This window comes from Myotis myotis, unplaced genomic scaffold (genome assembly GCF_014108235.1).
Source record: "Myotis myotis isolate mMyoMyo1 unplaced genomic scaffold, mMyoMyo1.p scaffold_m19_p_7, whole genome shotgun sequence".
NCBI classification, from domain to species: Eukaryota; Metazoa; Chordata; class Mammalia; order Chiroptera; family Vespertilionidae; genus Myotis; species Myotis myotis.
This window is the reverse complement of record NW_023416379.1, coordinates 32,981,110-33,000,351: the sequence shown is the minus strand read 5'-3', so window position 1 is coordinate 33,000,351 and position 19,242 is coordinate 32,981,110. Positions and strand designations below refer to the sequence as shown.

At 38.4% G+C, this 19,242-nt stretch overlaps 1 protein-coding gene across 2 annotated transcripts in view; it reads right to left on the bottom strand.

Moving 5' to 3' along the window:
• The window catches only part of FRK (fyn related Src family tyrosine kinase), a 315,749-nt gene extending 297,280 nt beyond the window's left edge, over nt 1-18,469 (bottom strand). For both annotated transcript variants that reach the window (XM_036317934.1, XM_036317933.1), the window contains exon 1: nt 17,644-18,469. In XM_036317934.1, coding sequence (XP_036173827.1) covers nt 17,644-17,990 — 347 coding nt within the window. In that variant the 5' untranslated portion in view covers nt 17,991-18,469. The remainder of the gene's footprint in view (nt 1-17,643) is intronic.
• Nucleotides 18,470-19,242: the final 773 nt, after the last annotated feature.

Below are 19,242 nucleotides of genomic sequence, written 5' to 3'. Positions count from 1 at the left end.
TATTTTTATATGTACACATATTGCATTGAATTAATTAAGAAAAATTATTGTTTAAAAAGGGTTTTGAAGTGATTAGGACTGAAATATAGACACCTGTTTATTAATAACACATCCTTTTCTTGGCTTTAGTAGAAGTGCAAGAGACTATTTTGTTCCACTCCCAGATTTTCCCTTCTTGCACTCAGCATTCTTGAACACGGAAGACTGTGTTCTCAAAACTGTACAATGGAACATAGGTTGCCACTTAAGAATGAGAATCAGTTTGAAATGGCAACACAGATAAAACTTCAGCACAAGCTAATTAAAAGGCTACTCTTTAATTCCAAAGTCTAAGTGAAAGTAATAGTCTTTTCCACACTATCAATAAACCTGAAAGTGGCTATGTTCTCCAATATTCTTAGGATAAACTAATGTACATATGTATACAAGAACCAAGAAAAACATTTCCTCTCTAATATCAAAATAAACAATTTAGGGGTATTTGGCCACACCTTATAGATCAATGGTTCAGGGCAGAACAAGGTATTATATCTCAAAGTTCTTCAGCTTTTTAGTTCTATTAGAGCAAGTTATTTCCTCCCTATTTCTTACACGTCTATTGACAAATAATAATTCAAATTCCAAGTTCTATACAAAATTTTACAAAATCATTTTTAGCTACACTCCTCCCCCAAAAATAAAAGTTTTGTGACATAAATAGAAGAAGCCAAAGAGAGAAAAATGAAGAATAAAGTCAGAGAGGTAATGGTGGAGAGCAGGGATCCTGGTGAGGAGACTTGGGAGTTAACTCTGAGTGAAAGAGGAAGCTGATGGAGAATTTTGAGCAGAGAAGTAATTTTAATGTTTTGGTATTTCAAAAGTCACTCTGCCTGCTGGGTTGAGCATAGACTATATTTATGGCAACAATCAGTCAAATCAGAGAGCCTGGTTAGGAAACTATCACACTAAGCCAGATTGAAAGATCAAGATGGGTAAGACCAGATGGTGGAAGGGGCTGGTGAGAGATGGTTGAATTGTGCACATATGTTGAAGATGGAGGCAAACTGATTGACCAAAATTAAGGTATGAAAGAAAAATGAGAGGCAAGATGATTCCAAGATATTTGGAGTGAGCAGCTGAAGGCATTCACACAGAACTTGGGGGAAGACTTTGTGGGATTTTTAGAGAGAGGGGGAGAAAGAAAAATATGGATGTGAGAGAGAAGCATTGATTGCTGCTTCCTGCACATTCTACCAAGAATCTAGCCTGCAACTCATTCATGTGCCCTGACCAGGAAGGAACCAAACTGGCAACCTCTCATTGCAGGGGAAGACATCCAACCAACTGAGCCACACCAGCCAGGGGTAGGAACTCAATTTTAGAAGAATTGGAAATATCTGGAATTTGGAAACTTCCATTTGGATATAGTAATATCAAGTAGATAAGTAAATATATATGAATATACATATCTCAAGTTGATGAGATGACCAAGAAAGTGAGAGCAGATAGAAAAGACGAGCCAGGTTGAGGACTAGACACTCTGGTATTTAATAGTCAAGGAGAACAGAAGGAAAGAGCAAAATATATCCCAGTCAGTGCTGTAAGAGGAAAACAGGTGAATGACTGTCCTGGAGATCGATTCAAGGAAGCATATTAAGGATGGTGGACTTATCTAGTGTGTTAAATAGTGTTGATAAGATCACTAAAATGAGGACTAAGAACTGACCAATGGATTTTGTAATGTGGAGTTTCCTTGGTGACCTTTGATAAGAGCTGCTTCCCGGAATGGTAAGAGTAAACAGTCTGATAGCAGTGGGTTCAAGAGAAAATCAGTCAGCAAATCCAGATTGTGGAAAACTCTACAGGCAAAGGAAGTAAATATAAAAGGGAGATCCATGTTAAAAAAGATCAAGAGATAAATCAACCATTGTAATATATGGATTTTATTTGCATTCACAAACAAACCACAAAGTAAATCCACACAAAAAAAAGTTAGATTCCAACAAACAAAGCATTAAAAAAGGTTTATAAGATTATGGGAAGTTTCACACTGACTGGATATTTGATATTATCAAGGTTACTTTATTTTTTAGGAGTGATTGTTATAATTATTTGTTGATACTTCATGTCTTTTAAAGACACCTATAGAAGAATGTACAGATCAAATTATATGATTTCTAGGATTTACTTCCAAATAACTCAGTGGTAGAGTGATGGTAGGGATAAGAAGAAGGAGAATGAGGATGAAATGAGATTACTGAGTGCTAGTAATTAATTGTTAAAGCTGAATGACAGTACTCGAGGGTACTGTTTTCTATGCTTTTGTAAAGGTTAGAGATTTTCCATAGTGAAAAAATAATAACAAAAAGAGAGGAGAAAAAGACAGAACCCTGAGTATAGGCAATGTTTTCAAAGGTTTGCTGTACAGGAAAAGAGATTAATGTGTTGGGGGAAGAGTAGGGTTGTTTTTAAGAATGTCTATTTTAGCCCAGCCTGCATGGCTCTGATTGAGCATCGACCTATAAACCAGGAGGTCATGGTTCAATTCCTGTTCAGGGCACATACCCAGGTTGTGGGCTTGATCCCCTATGGGGACGTGCAGGAGGCAGCTGATTAGTAATTCTCATCATTGGTGTTTCTACCTCTCTCTCCCTCTCCCTTTTCTTTGAAATCAATAAAAAAAAATTTACCAAAAAAATGTATATTTTATTTGTTTTCTGATGTATGGCTGAAAAATAGTTCTGAAAAATAATTTAATTATTTGTAAGTAGAGTTTAAATCATGTTGTGAACTTAAAAGAGGTCAAGAACTTTTATAAGAAATCATTCTCCATATACTTAATTCCAGCTGAACATTTTAAACGTGCTAATTCTTTCCCAACATGACCACAACCACTACTCACTCCTACCCATCCATCAAAAACATATTTTCAGAAACCTTCTACTTAATAACATTGATTGAAAAGTATCTTTCAAAGTTATAAACTGCTAATATATGCCTGAGTCAAAAAAAGGATGAAGCAAAGAAAACTGTCATATAATCCATGTAGTAGTACTTAAAATCAAACTTTCCAGCTCATTGATCTCCTAATAGAGTTATTATGAAATGTTGTCCTAATTCTCCACTGTACTATTTTCCCCCCAATATCAGTGGCTAAGCTAACAGGTACAGAGTTTTTGTGTTGCAACAACTACTCAGGAATAACGAGTGAGCAGGTGAATGTCTGTGTCTATGGTTTCTGTTTACAGTAGAGAAGAACATTCACAGTGACTGACAGTTGTGACTGTCCTTTGTAGGAGAAATGGAAGGACTGCCTTCTCCTCTCTTATCCTGTCATTTTTCTTCCTCCATTTTGTCCTCACTCCATCTATTCCTTTCCCTTCATCTGGTTCTCTTTCTCAATGACCATTACCTCTAAGTCCCATTAAACAGGATTTCATTTCGGTTTTCCATTCTAAGGAAAGTATCTGGACAGAAAGGGAACAGGCTGGCCACCTGTCAGCTCTTTTTTAGTTAAGTTTGTCTCACCAAATACCTTGTTTCTGAAAACAGATCAGCAATCTAAGGAGAAATGACAAAGTTTCCTTCTTTGCTTGGACAAAGCCTCTTTCCACTGGGATAATTTGCTCCTCTCTTTCAGCAGGCAGAGATCCAGTAGATAAAGTAAGCCCAGGAATGCAGTGAACTTTGCCAGTTACTTTGGATTGCCCTCAGCAAATATACTGATTTACTTCTGCTGGCTCAAACTAAACCATTCATTACTTATATTCCTATTTCTTTTATGATGGCACAAAATTATAGCAACCAAAAGTTGCTAAATAGGTCAAATGGACAAAAGCATAGGTTTAAAAAACAAGCTAGGTTTATTTTTCTCGTAATACTCTGTGTCCAAAACTAAATCACTCAGGGTGTTCAATGATCTCTGTCAGTTGCAACAATGCAATTAGAAGGTTAAAAATGTTGTTTGAAGTATGTTATCTTCCCAGAAGTGTTGAACAAAGATTCCTGGGAGAGATGTTCTTCCTTTGCATTTGAAGACTGGCTCCTGTTAAGTGACTTTCAAAGTCACATAAACTGAAAATATTCCTTTGAAAAAGAAAAACAATATAGTATTTTCCCATTAAATAAATGATATAGGTTTACAGAATAAATATCATACTTAACTGCCTATGTAAATGTACAGATAAGGTGAGCTCTGTCCTAGGAATAGTCAACAACATAACTATACAGAAGCTTATGTAAACCTGCCTTGATATATGTGTTAGGTCTGATCCAATAATCAAATCGATACTCTCTCCCCTTGGAAACTGACCTTTAGATCATTTTGCAACCGACCAGTAACTTTCTTCTCGGACTTGCCGAGGATCCGGAATGGCCCAGACAGTGCCAGCCAAAAAAGCCCTCCTAGAGTCCTTTAAAATCTCCGACTCCCCGGTCCTGGGGGCTGGCGCCATTTGGGGACTCAGCCCATCTGGTTTCCAGATGACCTAATAAATTCATCATTCTTTACCGCTTCTGACCCCGTGTGTACCTCCTTTGGCGACCCTAACACTATGTTCAGTTATTTATTCTTTTAATTCCTCAAAAAGCAATTTCATATTCTACATGTGAACAGGCTAACAGAATAAACTTTGTTTTTATTATTATTAACATAGTATTTCTTTGATGATTAAATCAGGGAATAACAAATCCTCAGGTTTTCCCTAATGGAGAATGTCAGACCCACCCAGATATGGCATTACTTTTTTTGTGACACATGCTAAATCACAAGCAAGGCTATTAACTTCCTCTAATCCCCTATAGACCACCTTTGCCTATACATTCAGTTTCCAGTAGCAAATGTAAAAGACTTCTTGAATCATTATTACGTTGCTTTTAGCCAATTTGCCCACAATGTAAGAGGTCAATTCATATTTAGGTCCCTGAAGTTACTTACCTGGCTTCACTCCGTACAATAGGTATGGATATTTGGAGGGTTGTTTTCCTTTTACATTGTGAGTGATAATAAGTGTAATATATCACTTGGATGGTAGAAAGAAGGTAAAAAAAGGGAAGAAAATGACTAAATCACCACTTTATTCTCTTCACTATGAACCCAACAGTGAAGCTTGAATTGAAAAGTTGCATCTGGTTCTAGCCTCCATGGTATAAATCCTTATGTAACACAAATGCAAAAGCTCCAGGGATATTTTTTTAAGTTGCAATCATCGAGGCCTAGAATCATGCACTTCCCTACATGTCCACATTTTTCTAATCAATGTCCATTCTTAGCATAGTATCTTTATCTAGTCTTCCGGCAACTAGAAACCAAGCCACACTATTATCTGTCAACTAATCAATCCCTTTTCTTAATTTCTCTACTTTCTCACACACTCACTTTGTTTTCCTTAAACATTCGCTTTTTTTTTTTCTTTCTTATGGGATCTTCTGTTGGTTCATTTTCAACCATTGTGTCTCCTCCATCCTTTTGTGTCTATTTTTTTCTCAGTCTCCTTGTATGTTTCTCCTCTAATGCACATGAGTCTCACACAGGGTTGAGCCCCTACTAAGGGCACTTCACTGCTTCACTCTGCAGATCAAGAGATAACTAGAATGAACCTTACGCAGATACACAAGCACACACTGACTACAATCCCAGAAACAAGGAAAAAGGGGAGGAGGTTGTGTCGAATTCTCCAGCAGATAAAAACGTATGCCTGGTTGAAACTGAAAAGAAATAAAATGAACAAGGTAAGAGACAAGGGAAAGAGTTCCAACCACTGTTAGAGATAGGAAAGCAAACTGGGGGCAAGGTAAGGGAGCAGTAGCTAGGTAGGTGTTTGGCCAATAGTCATTAATTGTATTCAACTTTTCATGTTTGGCTTACAATTAAGTCTCTCAACCAAGCTCAGAAAGATAATTTTCAAAAGTGATTTTTAATTAGTACATCAATTAAATATAAACATATAAACATTTTTCTTTATAATTTAAATTTCTAAAGCATAAAATATATATGAGCTGATAATTATTGTGTATATATTAAAGTAGGTTATAATAACAGACCTCCATAAAACTTAATATATGTTTGCCTGCCTGGTGTGGCTCAGTGGTTGAGCATCAACCCATGCACCAAGAGGTCACCAGTTCAATTCCTTGTCAGGGCACATGTCCAGGTTGTGGGCTCAATACCTGGTGGGAGGGCATATGGGAGGTGGCTAATCGATGTTTCTCTCTTATCAGTATTTTTATATCTCTCTCCCTTCTCTAAGTCAGTAAAAACATTTTTAAATTAATATATGTTCTATAGAACAAGAATAAAAAAGGAGAATTAAAAAAAAAAAAAGGAAGAAAATAAGCCAGATAAGGTCATACATGGTTATTGTGGACTCTGAGCTTCCTGGTAACTAAGGATGAAAAAACAAACAAACAAAAAAAGGGTTATGTAATAAATTCTTGTTAACTACTATAAGGAAGTGAATTCATTTTTCAAGGGAAACAAACAAACTTTGCCTATGCTAATTTTATAACCCGGGTTCTTACACATTTTTTATATGATTCTTTTAGAATATTATAATCCCTTATCCTAAAGAAATGCACAAATATACATCACACAGATATTATGTACAATTTTGGAGGGTTCATGAACTGTCTCAGGCCTATCTCTGGAACCACTAGAAGTCCATGGTCTACAGGTTGATTCTTGTCATTGGTATGTAGGGGAAGGGTAATGCAAAAGTCATAGTGGGTAATGACAACAGGTATTGCAAAAGATGTATCTTTTTATGTCTTTCTTACTTATGTTAAGAGGATAATATTAAAGGATAATTCAGTAAACACACTTATGTGAGGAAGGTAGAGTCATGAACTACATATGCTCAATCATAATATCTATATTTGACCTTTTGGCCAACAGATTTGCTATCCTTTATTTTTCATGACATAAGTGACTTCTAATCATATCTTTAAATAGTCTACAGAAGTATAGAATCTATAACGCTCAAATGAGTAAATCAAATAGTTCTGTTTATAATTCCAATACTTTATTTCACACTTTACTAACATGCATGCTCAAACAATGTATTATTTGGCTTTTTTTATTTGTAGATGTTATAAAATAGAGTCAATATGCAATCTCTTAAAATTTTCTTTTCACTCAATATTATGCTTCCAAATTTATCATTGCTGCTGCATGCATCTCAATCATTTTCACAATTATATAATATTTCATAAATAAATAAAACACAATTTATTCCCTCTCTTATTTGGATTGATTCCAGTTTTTTGCTATTAGAAATTGAGTTTCTACCAACATTTTCTAGGTAAAAGGTTTTAAACTGGTAATGGGGCAAGGGAGAAACTTATAAGCCCATTATTGATAATGCTTTAAGTCATGGGCTAGCTGGTTATATGGATACTAGAGGTCCCTAGGGTCTGGCCGGCAATCAGGGCCGATCAGGGCCTTCTGGCTGCTAGCCGGGGCCTTCCTTCCCTAGCTGCTGGCTGCCTGCCAGGGCCTTCCTTCATTCTGTGCCACCTCCTGGTGGTCAGTACATGTCATAGTGAGCAATTGAACTCCCAGTCTCTTGGTCGAACTCCCAAGGGGACACTTTGCATATTTTATATATATAGATTCCTTGATCATCATGCTTTAAAACTTATCTTAAAGTTGCAGATATTTTTGTATTTATCAAACATTTATTTAAAAAATAAAGTTAAAATAAGCCATTGACAAACTAGAATATTGTGCAATATTAAAATTTTTAGAAAATGGGTAATTATGCTTTAAAAGCTATCAGGAGGTTCATTACACACAAAAATTATTGTAAGTGTAAAATCATCTGTTGGGATTTTTATCTCCACTAATGATCATGTAACCATTTTGCTTTCTACCATTTTACCAGAACCTACTAAATAAATAGCATGACTTTCTATATTTATATGCTTCCTTAATTTAGGCTTTAGATAAGAGATAGCAGAGAGGTCCAGCTGATTCAGCATCAACACCTGCATCTGCCTGTTTTCTTATCAACAACTGCATACACAGATACAAGATATTGAGTCCATTTTGTATTATTTTTATCTGAAACAGCAGCACTGTATTCACTGTATTGTAATAGCCTGAAACTAAACAAAGAAATATCCTATAACCATAGTATACAATAGAAGGCAATTTGGGCTTACCTACCCCACTCTCCATCTATCTTCCAGGGAAATCCAAAGAGGACCATGTATTGCTTTATGTATAAAACATTAATGGAATAAGTGGACCTGCGTGCATTCTTTTTGTTTTGAAAACAGTACGATTACTATACCATGGAAAAAAGTATTAAAAATGTAAATGCCATGTACATAATTAAGTATTGAGTATTTTTAGCACCTTTCAAAGCGATTCCATATTTCTAAGTAAGTTTCTCTCCTTTGCAGACAAACTTCTTTAAAAGGTACATATATTTGCTGCTTCTACTTTAATACCTGGAACTTAACTTGATTTTTCCACATGAATGACCCCCAAACTTGGGAGAATAGCACCCAAGCAAAAAACATTTTATTTTTCTAACAATTTTGGGGAGGCCAAACTGTGCTAAAGGTGAACCCTCAACCTATTCTCACTCTGCCCCAACCTCCAAATACCAAATATCCAAACCCACCAGAAGAGGTTGGAAGCTACCCAATTCTATGTCCTAGAAAGGACAAAACCTTCTGTAAACCCAGCCAAACAAACCTACTCCTTTGGACCTCACACTCATTCAGGGATGGATCCATGTTCTATCTGTAGCGCCCTATCATACAACACTCTTTCTGTGGCTCAACCTAGCCTAAAACTCCCAGTGCAGCCCCAGAACAGAATATAAAGTTCCCCCATTACAACTCCATCTCTTCACTGCATGCAATCTTCCATAATTACTTTATGACACTGCTTTTTAGTGTCACCAGTAATCTTCCAGTAAATCTAATGGTCTTTCCCTCTTCCTCATCCTCTGACCTTTCTCTGGCATTTGACCTAAAACCTCTTTCTCAACATTCTATCTTCTTCTTTTGAAAAAGATGTTCGATTTTTTTCTACTTTTATGAATTCTTCATTGTTTCTTCAGTGTCTCTTTGTCTTCCCTGCATTAATTAGGTTTTGCTTCATAACAACTACTTTGTTAATTCATGAATCTAAAGGTGAGCAAATTGGGATGAGCTCTGCTAATCTTTGCTGGGCTCGACCATGATTCTGGTCAGCTGGTGAGTCAGCTGAGACAAACAGGGCCTCTCCTTCCATGGCCTCTTATCCTCCAGGAGATCTGCTTGGGTTTTTTCATGGTAGTTGTGTAAGTTTAAGAGCAATTAGACAGGTAGCCCCAACATGCAAGCGATTTTCAATCTCTGTTTTTGCCACATTTAATATAGTTCTATTAGCCAAAGTTAATCACTTGGCCAACCTGACAGTTTGTGTGAGAGTAGAGTACCAAAGAGTATGGATGCAAGGAGATATGAACAATCTACACAAACCACTTACCTAAACTATGGGCATTTCTAAAGAGTTGATCTTTGGTCCCTTCTGTTTTTTATTTCTCACTTCATGATTCTTATAGTCTTCTGACGTCTATAATACTCTGTGGTTCTTATATTCCTGTAACATCTATAAACACCTCTGTAAATGCCTTCCAAAATCCACCTTTATAAAATAGATTTGTCTCTTTGCCCCACTTTTTATATTTCTAAATTTCTCCTGGACATTTTCTTTGAGATGAAGTACTAGTACTTCAACATGCTGAAAAAGGAATGTATTGTCTTTCTATTCAACCATAAGCCACAATAAAAGTTACTTTATGAAATGTATATTCCTTTTAATATTTCACCATGTCTTAAGTCACATATTTTTTAAATCCTCTCTCTTTTTCTTTTCCTGCATCTATTTAACAGATAAAAATACTCTTGGATTTATTTACATTTGAGTTTCAATTATTCACCCTTAAAATAGTAATAAGAAAACTTGCCTTGCAGGGCTATTATAAAAATTAATTTAGCTCATGTATATATTTCTGTATGCTTAGCAAATCAAAGGTACTTAAAAAATTAATTGTTTTCCTTTCCCTAAGTCTTCCGGATTTTCATTCATGAGATTGTTCCAATCCCTACTCTTCGTTTTTCTTGCCTTTTTTAACAGGCCAAAATTAAACCCTTATAACCTCATGCCGAGCACCTTTGGAACTTCCGTACTCCTGCCTGGCTTCTCACTTCTCCAATTCATTCCCACATCATCACAGTCTTTTCAAAGATCTGCTTTCCATGTAATTCCTATCAGACAAAATCTAAACTCTTCAACCTGGTACACATGGTCTTTGCCAAATACTCATCCCCACCTCTTTTTCCAGATTTATTTTTCATTGCTCCCTCCATGAATACTTCATCTAACCATGCAATTTATCAATTCCTGAACATACTTTTACTTCCTATCCTCCATATTCAACAGCTTGTTCTGAATTGTCCAATTAAAAAGCACTGAGTAAAACTGAATAAGACAGTGGTTCCACTACAGGGAATTTACAATTTCAGGAGGAAACTGGTGGTCTTACCTCCTGAGATTGTAAATTCTCTGGAGCAGAAACACTGTCTTAGTTTTCCAGACATGATACAGGAAACGCCACAGTCTCATGTGAAAGATAGAAATCTTACAAGTAGCCATTATATGATAAAAGTGCAAGCTCTAGAGGCAGGCTGAAAACAAGCTCTCAGTCCCATGATTTATTAGCTGTGTAGCCTTGAGCCGATTACTACCCTAGCTGGAGTCTCCTCATCTATAAATGGAGGTAATAAAGGTATCTTCTTCATAAGGCTGTAATATACTAGCATAAGGCAATACAAGTGGACTTATTTGTGTGGTGAGTAGTCCAATGGTAAGCCCTCAGTAAACATCAGTCATTATTAACTAATGGCTCTACTCACAAGAAACAGAAAACCATGAGAACGAATTATGAAGTTGAGAAAAAGCTTCTTGGAAGAGGGTCATGTGAGCTGAACCCTAAAAAAGGGTGTGATTTCCCTAAACCAGAACTGATCTCTCCTATTTTTGCACACATTTATCCACATATTTGTTTTTTCATTCATCCATTAACCAATTTCTTAACTACATGCATCATGACAGACACTGTTCTACTCTTACAGCATTCATCGGCATCTGACGTCTGCTAGCCAGAAAAAGAGAAAAGTACCCCTAACATTCATGATTTGGCCTGGCACTTATGGCTAGGCCTTGCTGTTCCCTGTTGAACATAAACAATCTCACAAAACAGCAACATCACACAGGACCCTTTGTGACCATGACAGATCAAAAAACAAGATCAGATCATTCTTAATCAAGTCCGAGCACCCATAAAAACATGGACATTATCCAACCACAAAAGTGCCTAAACATTCACTTATCTTGGTTAATACAAATAACTTCTGTTTCTTTACCAATTATAGCTTTAATCTCAAACTCAGATATCCAATCTTATATTAATTGCCACTTCCTGACAGCAACCAGTCTACAGCAAAGCCTTGCTTCTTTAAACCCTCCCCAAAATAATACCCCCAAATGCTATAATGCATCCTTTCTAACACACTCTTACTGAGATGCTCCGCTGTTGTCCATAGTGCATGCTCCCTGCAATGAATAATAAACCACTATAGTGGGTCCTGGTGGTCTGTGGCTGAAGGACAGAGACATACATTTTTTGGTATCAGTCTTACCTCCAGAGGTTGTAAAATTCTCTAGAGAAGACACACTGTCTTTTTCATTTTGGTATCTCCCAGTATACAAAAAATCAGTCCCTTTAATAAAGTAAATATATGCAAAAAGTGTATTGAATGAATACAGGAATCTCATAGACTCTATCTTCTTCAATGACTGGAAATGCAAAAAGATTTTGGAGACAGTGGTCTGAGTCTTACTTCACAAAAATGACACAGGCATCCTCCAAAGATCACTTCCTGGCAGTGACTTTGCAAGCATCACAGGCTTATAGGATTATGTTCCTCCTGTAATGGGAATCTTGGTATGTCTTAAGAGTTAACATTCAAAAATGGCAAAAAGTAACAGAAGAATCAGAATAGCATTAGAGTAACTTTAAGTTTATCAACAATATTGGCCTTTCATGGGAGCCATATGGGATTCTTCTGAATCATCCAGCACACGGCAACAATGTGATAGGCAACATTTGAGCTAATGGAAATATTTATTTTGATATAAAGGTTATAAGTGCCTTTCAAATTAGATAGCTAATATAAAGTTCAAAAGTTCTTACTAATAACATTTCTTAAATTGCAAACATTCTTAATAATAGTACTTTCTTTTTAAATATGTTTGTATTGATTTCAGAGAAAGGGAGGAGAGATTAGAAATATCAATAATGAAATAGTATCATTGATTGACTGCCTTCCGGATACCGCCTACTGGGGATCAAACCTCCAATCCGGACATGTGACCTGACCGGGAATAGAACCATGACCTTCTGGTTCATGGCTCCATGCTCAACCACTGAACCACACCGGCAGTGCAATAATAGTACTTCTTGAATTGCATTCTCCTTTTACCCTTAAAAAAGGAACAGTATTGATTTTTAAAATATCTAACTCAGAAACCTAGTCTGAATTTAAATGCAGTATAAAATATGCCACATGAATAAAAATAAGAAATAAAAATATTAAAGATTCTAAAACTAAGTTAATTCCATTTTAAATATGAGAAAATCTAACTGAAAAAGTTTGCAGAAAAAATGGCATCATGACAAAAAGATCTTACACAAGAGATAGTTTATTATAGCATTTGAAATAAGCCAAATAAGCAAGAAGGTGGGAAATATAGATCACGTGTTCTACATTTGCATCTATGCGTTTTAGCAAAATTCTTCTGTTACATTAATCTTCAGAGAAATACCTACATAAACTAATACTAAATTTGCAGGCTTCAGGAAAATAGCTGTAAGCAGGTCATTCAAGTTGCTATTAATCTGCATAACTACCTTCCCCAGAAAAACTGGCCCAATCCTTCCAGGGCTAAGAATGCCCATTAAAAATGGGAGTCAGAAGATGCTACCAAAAAAAATAAGCAGCTAATTAGTAAGAAAACTAGTAAAAAAGAGCATAAAATTATTTTGTTTGGTAATGTTTAGGCTGTACAAGTGAAAAATCTATTCATGCAGTATTGAGTAAAATAGTCAAACTTTCAACATATGCACACTGAAAATTATCTTATTTGCATAATAATTTGAAATTATGCATGTTGAGCACAAAAACTGAACTTACAAGTCTGACCAATAACATTAAATTTGTAAATTGGGTTTGGGTTTTCTGTCCATTTAAAACCTTTCACCAGTAATTCCTTTACTCTAAATATAACCACAGTATAGTTTAATATGTATAATATGTTTAGATACCACTTCAATGAGATTCACAATCTATTCCTGGCCCCATGTTCATTCTGCATTACAAAGAATATTCCCATGTGTCTGTGACCCCTAAGTATTTTCTCCAGGGGTGGATTAGAGCCACTAATTTCTGGGAGCCTGGAAATTATACTATTATGACTATGAGTCTAACCAAAAGTTAAGGCATGAACAATTCACTGAGAAAAGAATGCAAAAAGCATATGCCTTTAATGAGGAAACTCAGTTGATTTTCTTGGTAGGCAAAAAAGCAACTCAGGGAGGAACAGTTGAAGGAAAGAGATGGCTCTGTCAGCTGTTCTTTAAAATACCTGAGATTTGTAGATAAGCAATCACTCATTTAGTTACTTACCCAACCATCATTGATGAGTGCTGATTATGCATAGGCACCACACTAAACTCTGAGGTCCAAGGCAATGAATGGCTGCCCTTCCCACCTATAACATCCTGAGCTTATAGTCATGCAGAGAATAAATAAGCAATAATGACAAAGGAGGTTAAAGCTCTAAGCAGGAGCACCTAATGTAGTCTAGAATGTCAGGAAAGGCTGCAGGGAGTGAGGAACAAACAAGGTGAGACCTAAAGGATACAGGAGAGCTGGTCAGAAAAAGAAGAGGAGGGAGAGGTTTGCAGGCCTGAGAATAGCCACCCAAGATCACAGGTGAGGGGAAGGGTGGAAGAAACACTGAAAGATGCTCAGCATGTGAGCTGAGGCTAGAGTGGAGGCATACGGTCCACGTAGACAAATGCAGGAGAAGCTGCCCAACTAAATCATAAATAACATTAAGGCCTCACTAGGTGTCAGTTTCTCTACAGTGCACACTTTCGGCACAAATAATCTCATTTATGTCACATAACGATCCTATGAAAAAAAGGTGTTCTTTTTATTCCTATTTTACAGATAAGAAACTGAGGCAGAGGGTCAAATAATTTGCTCAAAGTCACACAGCTAAGTCATGACAAAGCCAGATTCGTAAAGGGCAACCAGCATTATATTTCAATCAGAACTCTATACTACTAATGTTTGAACCTAGTTGAGATCCACCAGAAAAACTCAAAGATTGCTCTGACTTTTATTTACCATATAGATTCTCACTGTGGTACTAGCAGTTAGAAAATCCAAAGGGAATTTTCTGAGTTAACCAGACAGTCTTAATAGAGGCAAATCTTGTGGTGTGTGTGTGTGTGTTTTTCCCCACTTAGGAGCATCAAGACCTAGTGAACAGGACATAATAGTTGCTTAACAAAAATTAGTCCTGCTTTATCATATAGAACATTGTGTCTACTTTGACAATATCAGTTTGATGAGATGCTTGACTTTTATTCATCAAAAAGTAACACCAGGATATATCTCTAGAGACAAAGCAAACATTTAAATAAATCCATTGAAACAAAAACAGTATTCATAAGAAAAGCAAATGAAGAAAATGTTTGAAAAACTCAGTGAAGAAAGATATTAAAGGAAGTCGTTTTTGTATAATTTCCAGGTATTAAGTTGCTGTGTGGGCCACTTGGGCACCCTCACTGAGGAGACTGTTAGGATAAAATCACTTCTGCTTGAAGTGAAGTGGTATTCTGGAGCCTACAGCTACCTGCACTAAAAGTCATGAAGCAGGTTAGCCATTTGGTGGCAAGAACCCTCATTAGGAACCCCGGGCTCACAGGCAAAGGCCACAGTGTGCACTCGGAAGGAAACTGTGGGGAGCCGATATAGGATTAAACCTCGGACTGACCTGTTGGCAAAGTCACAAACAAGTCCCAGCTTAGAGGGCACAGTCCTCTTAAGCATAATTAGGCTTGACCTTATGATGCTCCCTAGATCTTACCTGGGAAGCTAATGGGCTGAGAAAAGTGCAACAAGAACAAAAACAAATGAAACTCACAAGAACAGTGTAACTTTGGTAACCACTACCTGTTTACCTCTCACTATAAAATAAAGGCTCAGTTTGCCTTGGGATCTTTCTCTGTGGCCTCAGCCAGGCACAGGAAGATCCACGGAGACTAAAGCGAGCTAGAGAGTTCTGAATGCTGTTTCCGTGTAAAACATTATTCGCTGACTCTGTCCACACCTTTGGGAACCCCTGGACCCCGGCAGGAAACAAGTGGCCCATTCTGGCCAGGAGGCACAGCCACAGCATCAAGTTTTTATTCCACTGGATGTGAAGATTCGAAGGGAAGCCCGCCATGAAGACCTGGGACAGTAATGATACGTGGGAACACTGCTGTGAGAACTAATTCCAAGAGGAAGGATCAGGACTTATGTGCAGAGGGAAAAAGTATTCTTGGCTATAGATAGTCCCTGAGAATCAAAAAATAGCCATGTTTGAGTTGGTTTTTGTTCAGTTTATTACGGAGAATCTAAATAAGTAAAGACACTGTGCTTGAACCTTGGAAAACTGTCATTGTTTAATTGCTTGTCTTCCACAGACTTTCTTGAAGTATGTCAAGTATGAGTGTGGCTGAACCACTACACATGAAGCATCAGGTAATCCAGAGGTCTAGGCGACTCCAGAGACCTTACAGATGAGGAAACAGAGGCTCTAAGCAGTTAAATGAATTGAACAGATTTAAATGTAGTAGATTATGGGTTCAAGGCACTAGTATTAATATTATAGTGTTTATTCTAATGGCCTATCTTACAATAAGGATAAAACATACATAATACCACAGAAATCATAGTAATGAAATATAAATGCACATAAGTAAGCACTCAATAAATAATATCCCCTATAGATTATCATATAAATATTCACGCGGGTAATTTTCTCATTTGAGAACTGATCAATTCTATTCTTCAAAAGTGTCTATTTTTTTTCAAATTGATTTCAGAGAGGAAGGAAGAGAGAGAAACATAGATTGGTTGCCTCCTGCATGTGCCCAACTGGGAATTGAACTGAAACCTGGTATGTGCCCTGACCTAGAATCCAGCCCGCCACCTCTTGGTTCACAGGATGATGCTCCAACCAACTGAGCCACACCAGCCAGGGCAAAAGTCTCTATTTCAATTCAACTCTATTGAGCCTAAAATAAAAACCCTTCTCAACATTTATAGGCTCTTAGTGTTGCAAAGAATTTCAAAAATTGCCAAACACACTTTTGTATTTGAGTTTGGAAAGCAGCAACAACACTCATGGGTCTTCCCTACCATTTTCTCCCCCGGTCCAGTGAGGGATATTGCAGCTCGCATAGGGAAAAACATGAGAAAATGAGTGAATCCCAAGGTCTTCTCTACTAAGGATCCATTCTATAAAATGAGTCCTGACAGACATTCCAGTCTTGGGTTTCACTGGAACCAGGCAGAAATGAGGTTAGGCCCAATGACAGGCCCCACTTGCTTCTTAACCCACCATACCCCAAGTTTCCATTGTCAAGACCATGTTCTATCTACTTCATCTTCAACCACCACTACCATAACTTGCCCCTTCCCCTACTCACATGCCACTACTGTGCCTAGCACTTGCATAAATGAATAGATAGCCAGGCTGATGGATGGATAAGTGAAATAATTCATGAAATTTTCCTCTTTGGGTCCACTATAATTCAAAACATTTATTCAAATATCAGAATAAAATTTTTACCCCCTCCTCTGGGGAAATCTTGTCATTATTTTCTGGTTAAAATTTACTGAATATGTGTAGCTGGCAGGTTTTTAATCATAAGAAATACCAAAAGATATCATAATTTACACAGCGTAACTTCCTATCCAGGACTCAAAGAAAAATGTCTAGTCATGAAAATGTGGTGAAAAACTAGCAGCATCTTCTAAATGATACTTTATGTCTGTTAGACCTATCTGTGTCTATCAGAATGAAAAGGATTACGATTCAATTTGGGACTAGAGATAATGCTTTAAATGTTGAGAGATTGGCAGGGGGGGTGGGGAGGGGGACTTTAGATTTGAAAATTTGGCTTAAGGAAGGAAGATCTACAATATACCTGCAAAAGAAGTGCAGTTCTGTTGTTAAAGTGGGGCCTGACTTATTTTACAGCCAAGGAAAAAGTAGGGTATTAAAGGCATGTTTTGATGTTGACGAAGACACACCCAGAGCCTGTGGGTATACACACTGAACTAGAAGTCATTTCAACAACAATAGCCTGCCCAGTTCGCTCTGATTTAGAAGTGGGAGGTGTGTTTCAATTAGAAGGTTCCTGCCGGGACTTCCTCATAGTTTCTAGGCAGCTCTTTGGAAAAGATAGAGTTGCAGACAGGTAGGAAAATTCACTGCCCACCCTCAGAGAATGGAGAATAAGAATGTGTGTGTGCACTACTCACGGCTCTGCCTGCAGGCTCCTGTCCTCGGCCACATAGTTAGAAGGAATATAGCCCTCCAGCTGCTGGCCGGAGAGGACCCCCCTTCTCTCCAAGTGCCTTGCGAACCACCAGCCCTCGTGGGAAGCGTCTAGGACTTGGAGCTTGTCGCCCGCATGGAAGCTCAGGTCTTCAGCAGTCCGAGCCTGGTAGTCAAACAGGGCCACAAAGTAGGAGCCCTGCGGCCGGGGAGCCTCAGCGGGGCAGGGGCTCTCTATGTTCTCAGGCGCCACCTGTTTGCCTGTCTCCCGGTTGAAGCAGGGGAGACAGGGCTTCAAGTACCCCCAGAGCCTCCGGCAGATGTTGCCCATGCTGCCCTCCCCTTTGGAGAGGAGGGGAGAGGGGCTTCTCTCCCTCTTCCCTTTGTCTCTGCAGATTCGCTTTCTCTTCCTCCGCCGACAGCTCTGCAATCAGCACCGGTTCCCAGGCTGTCGGGCAGGCACACCTGGCTTCCTGGAGAGACCCGCCAGCCTGCTTGTAGCTGCTGTCCCACAACAGTACCGAGTGGCAGCTAGCTGGCCAGCTGCTCAGTGGCAAGATGCCCTTTCTTCTCGTCTGCTTAGGAATCCCACAACAAGAATCAAAGTAAGAGGGCTCTACGTAGACAAGCGCCTGAGAACAGAAAACAGTCACCTTGCCTTTTGTCCCAAGAAAAAGTGAAGGAGAGGAAGATGTTAACTCCACATCTTGCCTTTGCCAGGAGCTCTCTCCCTACTTCAGGTCCGTCTTTGTAGTTTGACCAGTCCTGACCCCCGTGCTCTTTCCTTTTTGCTAATGAATAACCAACCAGCCCAGGCTACTGCCTTTCACATCCTGAGCTATGAACAGATTGTAATAATTTCTCCTTACTTCCTGGTTTCTTTTGGTCGGTGATCTAAGTGAGCATTCCAGTCCTCTTGACCTCTCCCTTCTCCCACACCCAAGAGAGACCAGCGCCCCCTTCAGGGAGTGAAACTCTGGAAGCAGCTGCCACTACCCCCTGCTCCCGGACACACAGGCCAGCCCAGGAAGCTCTTTGTCTCACTAGGTTCCCAGCACAGAACTAAGGGCAGACATTCCCCCTGTCCCGCCCACCCCCAAAGATGAGTAGGACTGTGTGGCCACTAGGGGCAATCAAAAGGCAAACTAAAGTGTTTAAGGATTTGTTACTGGACAAAGGGCAATTGGGAAAGAGCCTGTGAGTCCCTCTTTTTGTCACTATGAACATGCTTTAATAGCCGCAGGGTCTATTTACAGTCTGGAGAAGTATGAAAGCAGCTGACTAAAACACTGAGAACCTGAAACTGCTTTTTCCCACAGAGACAATGAATTTCCCATCTCTCACGCACTATTTCTGAAACACCCGTGTGCGTGTGCACATACACACACACACACACACACAACTAGGTGACCAGTGGAAAGAAAGAGTAGAATGTGTGTACGGCTGTGGAGGCTCTTTCTGTTAAACTCTGACTTTCAAGTCTACACTAGTTCCTACTAACTTCATTAGCAGGAGCTCGGGACCTAGTGAAGCCGAGACCAGGACGCGATCCCCACAGGCAGTGGGTTTTGCTCTACCTCCCT